Below are 13,977 nucleotides of genomic sequence, written 5' to 3'. Positions count from 1 at the left end.
CATCACAGACCAATTACTGCCTCAACAGCAATATGTTCAGAATACTGTACATGCTTGTAAATACACACTGCCGTCAAGCCTGGTTGCTTTATAACTCAAAATCCGTGACCGTGTTCCTTTCCAGACTGCTTACTGTGCTAATAATAAGGTGTACTGTATTATGTTAACACTGGAAAAGTAAAAAAAATGTAGTATACTCAAAGATTGACTTAATTTCTGTTTGCTTTTTTTTTTTTTACAGATTTTCCTCTTTTTTCCTCTTTTCAGAGATGTATTCACTCATAAGCTCTCTCAGGGAGGTTGCTCTAGATGATCGACCATATAAGTTATATAAGTCCACTCACTTGGTGATGCTGCACTGGATGAATTTGTCCTGTCATCTGTCTTTTTCGTGGCCGTTTCGTCTTCCCCTGCCTGTCTTGGTGCTTGGGTTCCTTCCTCATCTCCAGTCCCCGCCAGGTAGTTCCAAGGCTTCCAAATGGACTTGACGATCTTTGAGATCACCTTAAAAATATAAAGTGGATGCACGGAAAGTTAGCTGACCCAGTGATGCTACTCCTGTTCGTTAAATCTCAAAATAAAAGCTTGAACCAGGACCAACCTTCTTGTCAGCAGGAGTGGGGGTGACCGGCGGTCGGAGAAACTCCTCAGAGTCGGGGCCAGGCTCCAGCGGCTCCCCCCAGTCTAAGAGGTGCTGTCCTGGGATCAGCTGGAGGGTCACAAATGACCCTGAAGATTCTGAGGACCAGGGGTCTGAGGCTGAGGACACAATCAGTCAGATTATCAGCAAAAATCTACATTCTGTTGTGATCAATACATATAATCAATTTAGTATTAGAAAGCAGCCTTACATGCTTCAGTGCTGCGAACGGAGGCCTCGTCTTCTAGTTCAACCAACCCTGTCCAGTTTGATGGTGAAACATCACCGGCATCTGTGGACCCTGCAAGGATGAGTTTGCAAAAACATAGCTATTGTAAGTACAGTCTTACTGTATTTGTGTTTACTGATTGGACGGTTGATCCTCTGATTAATCAGCTGGTTCTTGCTGCTACAGATCTGCTAAACGTAGACAAATGTAAAACCTCCGGCAGTGGTGGTCTGCTGTGTAGTCGCGTCTGGACTGCCCGTCCTTGTGGAGTCAGCATCGCCTGCGAGGTAGCTCCAGGGCTTCCACAGGGAGGTGTAGATCTGAGAGATGGAGCCTGAATTCTTCACTTTACCTGGGAAAAAAGTTGAGATTTGCCCTTTCACACGGCTATTGTTGAAGGATCTTATGAAGTTGGACCAAAAAGTTTGCTGTGTTTTAATTTTGCAGAAATTGGCCAATATCAGTCAACACAGAGAACACAAGCGGAGCTTCTAGATATTTAACTTCAACACATCCTGTTCTCTTTTTCGCTCTCAATCCAGCAGACAAATATGTGACCGTTTGATAGATCACATGGATAAGAAATTATTGTTGCCATAGCTACAACAGTGCCAATGACATTTACTGTGATTGTAACTAATTGCACTCAAAGCTTCCACAGAAACATCAACACCTCTGTTAAGAGTGTATAAGGATTGTCGCATATTGATGTTAAGCAGGATATTTAAAAAATGAAATATTGATAATGTGAATAATACACATATGATGATATAATGTAAATACTGCAGCACCTCTTAAATCATATATATTATAGTTATGTTCACAGAGTCCTCTCTCCACCTCCCTACACTCGTATTTTGAGTCAAAAAAGACACGAAATGCTCAATAAACAAAGTTAAAGATGAATATGAATTTGAACTGATAGCATTATTTGTTTATTTAAAATATTCTATAGATTTAGCAATAGTATGATTATGATCATTGAGATTATTCTGTAGATTCACTGTATATATGTGTGTGTGTGTGTGTGTGTGTGTGTGTGTATATATATATATCTTAAGGTACCTCTGTAACAGTACGCATCATATAGCACGGTGGTGTTGTCCGCAGTGCTGTTGGGTGCGACGGTGCGGACTCCCGGCTGGCTCCCTCCACAGTCCGGGCGAGGCCAGGTCACCGGGTAGCGCACGCTGCCATCAGACAACCAGCCCGGTGCGCAGCTGTCCAGGCCGGCCTTCCAGGCCAGATAAAGCTGTCCCACTGTGGCCAGCTGCCCGCCGAGGGACACGCAGCGGTCTGAGGCCGACGGCAGAGACAGCCTGCCCGGGACTGCGGAGTGAAAGACTTCACCTGGAGTACGGAGACATGAGACATGAACTTGTTGAGAGGATGTCTAACACCTGGATTGAGTACTGAAATTACATGACATCACACATTATAATTATATTGGTATGTAAAGGATAAGGATGGTGATATTATGTCTTTGTTCTGTTATGTAGACGTAAATATTTAAAAACATCATTTTTTGAAAAGGCTTGATTTTAAGCAAAGGTTACTCAGACAGGTGTAATTGATGAATGTACTACTTTCAACCGTGGATTAATATTGGTTGTAAAAGCAAGTTTCTTTGGCTTTTCACTTTATTGAACTTTAAAAATAATGAAAAGATTCTCACCTGTCCTTTAATAATGCAGCAGAATATGATGTGTGGTGCTATTTTGATGTGTGTGTGTGTGTGTGTGTGTGTATGTACCATCCAGTTCTTTTGCTAAACAGTACACATCAAACAGTTCTTTGGGGTCCCTCTTCCCATAATTCCTCACTCCAGCTGAGTACTCCTTGTGTCCATAGCAACCAAGCCCTGGCAACTGGACCGAATAGCTGTGAAGAAAACCATATGGGCATCATTAAAGGGAACGAACCTTTTATTTGACTAATTACAGGAAATAAGTGACACGGTCTTGTGGACATTTTCCTGTATGAACATTATCTCAGCTCAGATATTAAAGTGTTTGTTCTCATTTTCAAGACTTCAAATGTCAGTTAAGAATAAATTCGAATTATGAATCTCTTTTAAAGGGCAAGAGATTAAAATAAATTGAAATACAATCAGCAGCAAATATACAACAGCGGTGAAAAGAAGAACATGAATCGGAAGCAGATAAAGTTACAAAACAGAAGAACTGAATATTAATTGACATGTAGATGGTCAAAGAGGGAACAAACTGTACATGAAACAAAGCAAATGTCTTCATATTAGAGAATTAGCAGACATATTAAAAATGTAGCAGTTTTCAAAATAGTCCTGAACTAGTGATTGATTGATTAGTCAGTTGACAAATTTGAAAATCGATTAATCATCAAAATAAGTTTGACATTTTGACAAATAGACTAATTTGCTTTCTTTGTTGAGTTACATGAGAAGATTGATATCATTCTACCACCAAAACACATTTTCACACCATTGCATCAAAAAATGCAGCTTGGTCAGTGGCACTAAGCTTCAAACTTTGAACTTTGAACTTTGAACTTTGGACTTTGTCCCACTCCTGCGTCAGTTTGGCAATTCTCAGTGACGGTGGGTCAATATTTGCTCGTTACAAAATGAACTTTTATCTTTAGGAATTTAGATTCAGGCCACAAAACCACTTAGTTAGGTTTAGGAAAAGATCGTGGTTGACCTTGACTGACTAGCGACTCACGTCACAAAATGTCGACGTTAACTTTTGGTTTCTCACGGGACACATACAGCGGCCTCTTAGACAAAAGTCCTGTGTTTGTTAGACATCCATCCACCTCCCCTCAATGAGCCACGGCGTCAAAGGCCGAGCAGCAGAGACCAAGCTGCGTTATTTGACACGTTGCTAGTGACCACAAGCAGCCAGTTAGCTTAGCTTAGCATAAACACTGGAGACAGGGGGATCTGGCTCTGTCTAAAGATAAAAATCCTCTACTTGCACACTGTTTCCACCAGTTTCCAGCCAGTCTTGCTAAGCTTCGCTAACGTGGTAGCTTTATATTAACCATACAAATGTGAGAGTAGTATCATTCTACTCATCTAACTCAAGAAAACAAATTTGTTGAACTATTCCTTTAAACATCGTTTTTTAAATGAATGGGTTCCATTAAATATCTGAGGTTTTTGGACTGGGAGTTCAGCAAAAAAAGTAATTTGTTTATGAAAACCTGGACTAATCAATCAATTGAGAAAAGATCAGTCGATACTGACTATAATTGTTAGTTGCAGCCCTGATTTAAAGCAACAACTAGTAAGCAACAAGGCTGACGTGACAAACAGAAGGAAGTTATTGAACGTCTCCTCACCGGACAGTCTGATCATCCAACCAGCCGGCTGCACAGCTGGCAAAGCCGTCATAGTGCGCTGCCCACAGCTGGGCCGGTGTGGCCATCTCAGCCGAGTTTTCCTGGCAGGCCCGCTGAGCATCGGCAAATGAGAGGGCGTATCTGGTGCTGGGAGCCTGGTAGTGAAACACCAGACCTATACAGGTACACACAGGGACATGTGATGAGATGGATGTGAATTTATCTAAGAGATACACCAACACAGCCGAGTTTAAAACCAATAAGTCAGTGGGAGGTAATCAGTAAACATGTTATTGTGGCCACAAACAGATCGATCTAAGACTTTGCTAGTTTCAGCTGAAATTGCACAGATGGGCACACAGCAAAGTGATCATTGGTATTCAGTCTAAACTCTTTAATTAGAAGAATTACACAATCACTCGAGTGGAAAACTAGATAAAAAACAACACAGAGAGCAGCGGGCTACATTAATTAAGTCAGTCATTTTGATATTGATACGGTGAATCAATGTTATTAATGTTTAATTAAATACAAAAGCTGAGAAAGGTTGGAAGAGCTCCTGTTATCAAGCTGTATCTGTCTGACATTAGCACAACAATCCTGGAATGCAATAAAACCCAAACTTTAAAGCCTTTTGTGTTAATGCTGCTCAGTCCATCAGCAGCGTTTCTTCTTAGCTTGAGGGAGTTGGGGCACTAAACCTTTCTCACAATGAGCGGCTGCTGCACTTACCGGAGACCACCAGGGGCACCGTGTCTCGCTCATATTCGTTACCCAGGACAACCTGACAGCGGTAAGTGCCCGAGTCGTTGGTCCGGAGACTGGAGATCTCCATGGTAGCATTCAGAGGATTGGCAGCATATCCTGGCAGCATGACGCGGCCACTGAAAGCCTTATTCACCTTGATTACATCACCTTTGGCAGAGAAAGAGAGGTTTCTTCATTATAAGTGTCTATTGGCATCCTGCAGATTTGAGCGATAAAGCATAAATTTCCCACAAACAACTTTTGTACTTTTGTTTTTGTCTTTGCTTTTCCCACTGGTTGGAAGAGGGAACAACGTGATGTCACATGCTTTTGTGGACCAATCAAAATTCAACTTTTGAATCAAACTCTGACAGTTGTTTGCTTCAGTTTCAGACCAAAATCAAAAGTGATCAAACCACACCCCCACAGTCCTGACAGAGCAGAGTAGCTCCGTTTTTGTGAATTAAATTAGGTTTTCATTTTTGACTTTACCTTTAATAAGAATTTCTTTATTTGTCATTAACATTTGGCGTTGTAGAGGAAAGAATATCAAACGTTTTCAAAGACTTAAATATGTGATCAACAATTTTTTGTGAGGTTCCATTTAAAGTAAACGTTTTAGAGCCTTTTCACTGAAAACAGCTGCCTTCTACATTTGAAAACCAGGTTGATTAGTGGTGAGACTGAACCAAAACAGTAAATTTGCTGGTTGTAAAACCAAAACAATGAACTGAAAGACACCAAGACTTTCAAGGGGCCTGATATAGATGACTTCAATCTGTGCCAGCAATGACATTGCTAAAAAATCCTTCCACTCAGAGAGGTTTGGAGCATTTACAGCGGAAAATCTCCAGGAGCTTCTTTTGTCAGTTCTTGGTCATTGTTTTACTTGTGAGGCCTTCAGAGTAATTCATTAAATAGGTTCATTAAATCAGGTCATTTAACTATGAGATTTTACTATTAATATGGAAATATTGAGCACATTTTAAGTGCACTTTCTAAGCATTCTAAGAAATGTTTTCTGACGGAGAGAAGTAGAGTGACCCACTAGGTAATAATCAACAGCTAAACCGCATCATCGTGTCTCTGTTTTACCTTTAACAGAGAGCACAATCTGCTCCAGAGCAGCGCCCTCTCCTTTTGCCGGTGCCCTGATGCGAGTCCACAGGAGGTGGGAAGGCTGGCTGAAGGAGCTGGTCTGAAGGGTGAAGACACAGGGGAGGACGGCGTTGCCTGCCAGCGTTTGTTGTACAGTAGGATGCGTGATCCTACGCATGTTCACTATGGAGGAGGCTGAGCCTACAGAGGACGAACAAGAGAACAGGACATCATTACATTATGCAAGTAAATATGTTGGAGGATATTTTGCAAGGGAAGAAAACAATGAACAATATATTTCATACACTCCTTGGCAGATATGAATAAGGCTGGTGTTTGATTATAGGGTAAATGACGAACAGTGTTCTATACAAAGAAAGTGTAGGCTGTTCTGTAGCTTCTAACCAAGGTGCCTGCTACAGTAACAAGACCTCAGGGGTTCATTAGCAAGTTCACACTTGAGAACAAGGAACTGGTTTTATCATTCCAGCAGGGGAACATAACGCTGACCTATTATAAGTCCCAGTCACTCACAGACAATTATATACACACAGACAAGAGTATAAAGACACACAAGTGATGACACAGGCTCCAAATTACAACTTACTTACCTCTAACCTATGTTTCCTCTCTCTGCGTTCACATAAATGACTCCAACCGTCACTCAAACTAATTAATTTAAAGTCATTTCATGCAAGAGAAGCGTCAATGTAAAGTCAGTGTCACTGTGTCTTGGTAACGCAGATTGATATCAGCAACTCACTCCGTCTGGTTGCCATGATATTGCAGGTTCAATGTAACCATGACAACAGGATCACCTGTACAGACATTATTTGCAAACCAATTCCTGCCTTTCTGTGGCTTTAACCTCGGTGCACCTGACCGTCACATACCGAGCAAGATTGTGTATTATATTAGATTGTAGTTCATCAAATATTTAACAAATGTCCCCATGCGGGGTGAATAAAGTATCCATCTATCTATCCAAAAGGTAGAAATTATAATTTTCTTAAAACATAATAAAGACCTTTTCTATGAAGTAATTTCCTCAAAATGTCATTTTAAGGAACACAGAGTTATTGCCATGACAACTGGTCATACTCTATCTATTTCCATGGAGATTGTGAGATGCAGTGGAAACAACAACAAAGGATCTTCAATTAAAATGCATTTGTTGCTCATTTATTAAAAAAAAGAAAAGAAAACAATGATCAAAAACAAATAATTTATACTCATTTATAATTTATCGTGAGTTAGTTGATGCTGTCATACTGAGCTGGATGCTGTGTGCGTTAGAAAGTGATGCCAAGAGTCCTGACCAGGCATCAGTATGTGACGAGATGGGAGGAGAACATGTTGGTGAGGCGCGCCGAAAAGGCAAAAGACGTAATTACAAAGCTTTAATAAGGATTTTCACAATTGTTTTCTTTTGTGATCCTCTTCATTCAAATCCTCACCATTAGTCAAATGCACCAATATGTAGAAAACTAATATGAGCGTAACAAGAGGTGCTGTGTAACAAAACAAAAAGAAATGCCTTATTTGGAATATTGCACATGGTGGAATTAAATCCCCAAAAGATATTTGCATCTGCATTTAGATTGGACTGCTTTCACAAGCTGAACCCCCTGAGAGCATCTCTCTGTGCTGAAGAACGCCTCCGCCGCCTTCCCCCCAAATCAGATGTAATCTCAGAATAACAAATACCAGCGAAAAAGCAGGAGAGCCAGAACAAGACAGGGAGCAGGAATGAGAGAGGGATGGGGGAAGAGAGTAAATAATAGGGAAAATCAAAGATGAGGATGGAGGATTAGAAGGAGTCTAAGAAACTGAATGGAGCAAATTGAGAGACTTTGGATGACAAGTATGCCCTGTAACATGGTGGTGACAGATGGGACAAAAGAAATACAACCTAAAAGGAGGAAGAGAGATCTGGAAGTGACATGAAAGGACACTCTCTATCATTAACAGATGCCTTCTCTTATTGCTGTGAGTCCTCCTCCAGAGTCCAGTGAGCTGTCCAATGAAGACAAACTGCAAGGAGGCTTTCAAGGCCAATGACAGTGTTTAATAAACAGAATTGATTGTGCTGGCTCAATCAATTTGATGATTTCATGCTTAGAATAATATTGCTCACAAACATGTAATAAGGACATACTAACTAATACTACCACAAAAAGCACAGAAAAGCACAGAAAAAACAAATATTTCTTTGTTGTGTAAAGTAATGAATATTGTTCCACCATTTATTCGGTTCAAGACTATTTATGCTAAGCTAAGCTGACTGGTTGCTGGCGCGGTAGTTTCATTTTTACCGTACAGACACGAGAGAGCTATCAATGACCTAATCTAACTCTCAAGAAAGCACATAAATGTGTTTTTATCCCAAAATGTGGACCAACTCCTTTAAGCAGAGGAAATGCACGTATCAGATTAATAATATGATCCCATTTAGGAGCAGCTGCACACAACTGGTGCACTGTATCTCTTGCGGCATTTTGTATCCCACCACCATATGTTGCTGATAACTGGCTTAGTCAGGTGATTCTTATCAACTCATGGAGTCAGGAAATATCAGGCGACCATGTATTCACTAGATATTCTCTAGCGATGGGCATCTGCCACAGAGTTGTGATACCATAAAGAGTTGCCAAGGTCAAAACATGATTAAATCCAAAACAAACAGCTTTAAACTCCACTTGTTCTTGTTAGCAGACTGAACATATTGTGAACTACACGTTACAGAGCAGATGGAGATGCAGTATGTATCATTAACCTGGTACAATGCTTGCCAGCTGTCCATCACCACAGCTCATACAGTAAACTCTGTCATCCAGATGTCCCAGTTTGGTATATTGTGGTACTTTGTTGACTGCTTGAGGGCAACTTTGTGGAGATGAACTTGAAAATTACTTATTCAAAAGTAAAATAATATAAATGTTTTAACAGCTTTTACGACTTAAGAATGTTGTCTAGTACTTGTATCTTGGAGTAATAGCAGGTTTCAATCTTTTTTTCTTTTTTTTTTAGCAGTGCTTGGATTATTTTGTTTACTTTTGGAGGCCGGCTTGTGCAGCAAAAGCAAAAACGTGATTGAATGGAGTAATAACTTTCTGCGGCCAGAGCATAATGACCATTAAGGTATTGCTTTTTTTGTTTCAATTCTGGAAATAAGTGATGCAGTTTCTTCTTGTAATGAAAATCCAGACTGAACAGCTATCATGCATGCCAATTGCAGGAAAAGTAATTAAGGAGAGGAACTTATCTTTACCACAGGCAGTCAGCAGACTGCACGTGGGGCCTCAAACCTGCGGCTCTGAGATGTTTTGTCTTTTTGTTCCATAATTGGGAATTTTATGCATAGTTGTAATGGAACAGATGGTCGACTAAACTTGCAGAAATGAGCTTGGAGGTGTTCCAGCTCAGTCCCACCGAGCATGTCTGAAAACATCCTCAGCATGTCAGCTCTTACTTACAACACTCAAATTAGTGCAGACCTGTCTTGTGTATTCATGTCTATGTGAAAATGAATGTGGGAACTGATGTTTTTTTCCATATTCTGGTCCAGCTGCTCCTTCCCTCTTTCTTTTTACTTGTGTGCCAACATTAATTTGTCAAATTGTGTCCTTTAGATCATAAACTGCTGGTGAATTTCTGTAGCACATGGAGATGCAACAATTTAGGAGGGAGGGGGACGACAACTTACCCGAGCCTAAATAGAGCAGCAGCATCAGGGCAAGGAGGATCTGCTGCCCAGCTGCACACAGACTGACGGCCATCCTGGACCTGCAGAGAGAGAGAGACAGGGTAGACATTTAAAGGTGTATGTACTGCAAATATTTGTTTATCTTTCAGTTTAGCTGCAGCTATTTGAGTTGTAAGAATCTCCATCTTCCCTAATGTAAGCATATTATCATCAAAAAGCATTTCTTCATCCATAGTCATACAATAAGATAATTCATCTGTGCATGCATCTGTGCCCAGTGCTGTCACCCTCAGCATCAACATGCATACAATGTGTGTTTGTTTACAAACAGTAAGAAAGAATGATGTGAGTCTGCCATGTGAATGAAACAACTCAACATAATGTAAATTAGCATAACATGAAGTCTGTTTTACTGCCATAAAGCTGCATGATCGTACCAAAAACCATCAGAAATATGTTGGTCAATAATTCCCAACATCGGACCTACAGTCATGTACAGCACCTTCTGTACTGAATTAGATCTATGTGGTGTTTTCTGTGTGTGTGTGTGTGTGTGTGTGTGTGTGTGTGTGTGTGTGTGTGTGTGTGTGTGTGTGTGTGTGTGTGTGTGTGTGTGTGTGTGTGAATGGGTGAATGTGAGAGAAATTGTAAACTGCTCTGGATAAAAGTGTGATATAAATACAGTCTCCTGTCAGGTGAAAACAGTTTGGTGATTCTTTGTGATTATACAGATGAAGGAAAAAAAGCTCCCCAGCTTGGTTTACTGGGGAGCTGGAGCAGAAATTAATCCAAACTAATTAGACCAACTCAAAACCAAAGTACTGCCTTCTTCTAACTCTGATGTTCACATATACGCACAAATACATGTCACTCATCTTGAAGAGCTGTCCGTCCACTATGAAAGCGACTTTTACAGGTGGTAAAGCAGCAGCATGACATCTTACACACACAAAAACGAATGCTGACCTTCACAAGGTTTTTGAATGAGCAGATTACTTTGTTTTCATCCTATCTACTGTGAGTCATTGCACTGTGGCCACACCTATAAAATAAAGTACCCCAACAATGCCTTGAACATTGAATCCTTAAAAAGCCAATCTCAGGCAAATGAGGTGATTTAGTAGCATGCATGCACACTGTATCACAGACAGGGACGGATAATGTATCATGTCCATCGTATTTATTGGTGTTATAATGTAAGAAAGAAATAAACTATATTGCATATTTAAGGGCACTTAGAGGCCAGTTGACTGACTTGTATTTAGTGCTTTCCATTTAGTCGATGCCTTTGTCCACACATATTTACATTTTTCACCCACTCTGCCACCTGAGCTACCACCGTCTATTTAACTAACACAACATTGTCATCCAGTACTGGTCTTATTCCCGGTGAAAACTGGCCATCAGACGTTGTTAAGTCTGATCACAGAGTGATACGTCAAATGCAGAATCATGATTCTTAAGAGAACCACTCTTGAAGTAAAACAATGGATTAGGTTTGAGCACACCACAGTGAAAAAAGTGATCCTGGTGCATTCCTACTGCACAGCATAGAGGGAATCCTACCACACATCAGAAATGAGCTGTTGACATTGCCAGAGGATTTGGCTCGGGGCCCAAAGCTTCTCAGCTCAATGGAGAGACGCCTGAGACAGAGCTTTATTGCCCCGTACTGGTATGAAATGAAGAAGAGAGTTGTTTGTCTGCTGTTTGAAGAAAACAAGCTTTGTTTATTAATGCTGATTAAGGGGCGCTAAGCAACACAAATAAATCCAAATGATGTATTTACAAAATATTGGTTCTTTATACCTTCCTGACTACAAAGGCATCATCAACAGAGGCTCGCAATAGAGGAAGAATTTTAAGTAGCTGGAGCAGAAATTAATCCAACATGTTTGGACTGTCTAGATTTAAGTATTAATTTATCCTGGAAAGCAAAAGACCTCTTTGCATTCACCAAGGTAACAGCAACTCGTGTCACCAGCATCTCTGATGCTCAGAGAGAAGATTACGCAACACCAGTTCAACCCCTTATAAATTACAGGAATAATGGTCGCTCTCTTCTCTGACCATGTGAAAGCTCAGTAAAACCTTCAGCCGTATAAAACTGGAGCGTGTGAGGCAAAGCAAAACATTCCTCTCAGATAAGTAAAGCGCCATGCGACGCCTGCCAAACTATACTGCCATTAAACAACAATTTGTTGAGTGATTTTTAATGGTGGGCAATCAAGTTGGCCTGTCTGGACTCTTGGAAAAGGGGGGATTCTGGTGCGGGTGGGACCCCACTGTGCCACACACTTTGAGGCATCCAATCTCTGAAGGTGGGTTAGGACCTTGTGATGGGCTGTGACAGATTGGGGTTGAGCTGTTGGACTCTCTGCATGTTGAAGGCCTGAACCATTGGTGGAGCTGGCTGGGTGGGTGACAATAGATTTCTAAAGGCTTGGAGAGGGTCATGACACCGAGGAGTTTGCCCAGTCTTGTAAGAGAGAGCGTTAGAGAGCGTTGTATTGGAGGGCCAGGGACTGGCAGGGGCCCAGCAGCCACTATCCACAGCAACAGAATACAGATTTCAGCCTATGGACATCTCTATGGATGCTATACAACATATAACGCTGTGTGTGCTCTATAGATAGCCGCCTTTCAAAGTTTTACCAGAAGGGATTTACAACATACAGTGCACTGGCCAGCCAATCACACCGGCCGCATACTAACCAGTACCACCTTTTGTTAAGGACGAGACATCAGATGTCGTGAACGCCTCCCTCTAAAAAGCCACTCTTCACTTTCACAGGCACAGCTGTGTCTTGAGGAGAAAAGAGCCAGAAGTCTCTAAAATGCTTCAGTGAACTTCAATGTGGATGTCCACCCGACACATTTTCCCGATGCTGTCTGAATAGGACGTATTCTCAGCTCATTGTAAGAGACGACGAGCGGAGTGACAGAGATCCAAAGAGAGCTAACAGACGAGGCTGGCAGTCCTACATTACGGCTCAGCGCTAAGCTGTCAATCTGTTGAAGCAGGAGACCAACTGGCCTCATGTTCGTCGTGACGCAGGCAAGACGGGCCCCTCGACCCCAAATCTCCTTCGGTTCTGCAGCTGGTGGGAAAATAGCTTAAAGAAAAAAACATGTGAAGTGTGGAACACGTCATGTCAGCTGATAAATCGTGTTTGTAAGCACAGCATTATTCTTACAATGCTTCCATCACGCTACATTAAAGTGTGTGTGTGTGTGTGTGTGTGTGTGTGTGTGTGTGTGTGTTCACAGACTGCAAAGGTTTACTTAATCAGGCCAGGTTGATTCATCACACACACTCACACACACACACCCAAACAACACTGTAATTGTACATCTACCATAAAGCCCTACATCAAACTAAAGCCAATGCACGTAGGTCACTGAAACTCACCTCCTGAGTTCATGTGCACAAAGTATGTACACAAACATGCCGGTTTCACGCATTACACACAAGCACACACTGGCAGCTGGTATCTCTGTTTAAGTCAAGACAACAAATAAACTAAATGTATTATAGTTTGTGAATTAACCCACATAATGCAGTTTGCAAAGATAAAAGTGGCAGATTTCTAAATCATTTTTGGAAACAATGGGTCCTGGTTTTCAGACAGAAGTAGATTGAAGTACCTCTCACTTTTAACAGGCGACTGTCAATTTATCTGAAAAATTCTATAAGCTAACTTTATAGCTGGCTAGCTAATTAACACTAACTCCTTGAGTTCTCCATCTGACTTTTTAATGTTTCCAGTAGAAACTCAACAAGAAGGGTCTTATATATTTAATAGCTACAGTAATTACACATTAGGCTACTAAATGGAGTCATTTAGCATGAGAAAGCTACATGTTCCTGGTAGAAAGTCAGCATTAAAATGTGATCGGTGATAAAAATTACTCTTTTTCGATGCTTACCTTAGAAAATAAAATTATAAATAAACAATAAAACATACCAGGGCTAGGTTTTATTGTTTATTTCCGAACAATATTTTTCACTTAAGCGAAGAGGATTTGAGAATGAGGACGAACCAACAAGTTTGAGAAATGTTGCTGGAGTTTAAACGTCCCTAAACCACATACAGAAGCAAGACAGAGCCACCAACGTTAGCCTGAACTCTGATGTAGCAGGATGTGGTTTCCACACAGCTGTGTCAATCTTAAACTGACCTTTTTGTTCAATCATTTTTAACCAAAACCCAGAAATTTGATTTGCTAATA

At 40.9% G+C, this 13,977-nt stretch overlaps 1 protein-coding gene across 1 annotated transcript in view; it reads right to left on the bottom strand.

Annotated features, from left to right (window-relative positions):
• The window catches only part of LOC306706080 (neurocan core protein-like), a gene marked incomplete at both ends in the record, with an annotated part of 28,666 nt that extends 16,521 nt beyond the window's left edge, over positions 1 to 12,145 (bottom strand). Inside the window, 11 exons of the mRNA XM_079172990.1 lie at positions 345 to 504; positions 602 to 759; positions 852 to 941; positions 1,084 to 1,221; positions 1,935 to 2,219; positions 2,623 to 2,750; positions 4,194 to 4,368; positions 4,926 to 5,108; positions 6,036 to 6,239; positions 9,745 to 9,824; positions 12,078 to 12,145. Of these exons, the coding sequence (XP_079029116.1) occupies positions 345 to 504; positions 602 to 759; positions 852 to 941; positions 1,084 to 1,221; positions 1,935 to 2,219; positions 2,623 to 2,750; positions 4,194 to 4,368; positions 4,926 to 5,108; positions 6,036 to 6,239; positions 9,745 to 9,824; positions 12,078 to 12,145 (1,669 nt within the window). The remainder of the gene's footprint in view (positions 1 to 344; positions 505 to 601; positions 760 to 851; positions 942 to 1,083; positions 1,222 to 1,934; positions 2,220 to 2,622; positions 2,751 to 4,193; positions 4,369 to 4,925; positions 5,109 to 6,035; positions 6,240 to 9,744; positions 9,825 to 12,077) is intronic.
• Between the last annotated feature and the right edge of the window lie 1,832 nt (positions 12,146 to 13,977).

This window comes from Pholis gunnellus (genome assembly GCF_910591455.1).
Source record: "Pholis gunnellus genome assembly, chromosome: 14".
Lineage (NCBI taxonomy): Eukaryota > Metazoa > Chordata > Actinopteri > Perciformes > Pholidae > Pholis > Pholis gunnellus.
The sequence above is the reverse complement of the archived record's forward strand: the minus strand, read 5'-3'. Positions and strand labels throughout refer to the sequence as shown.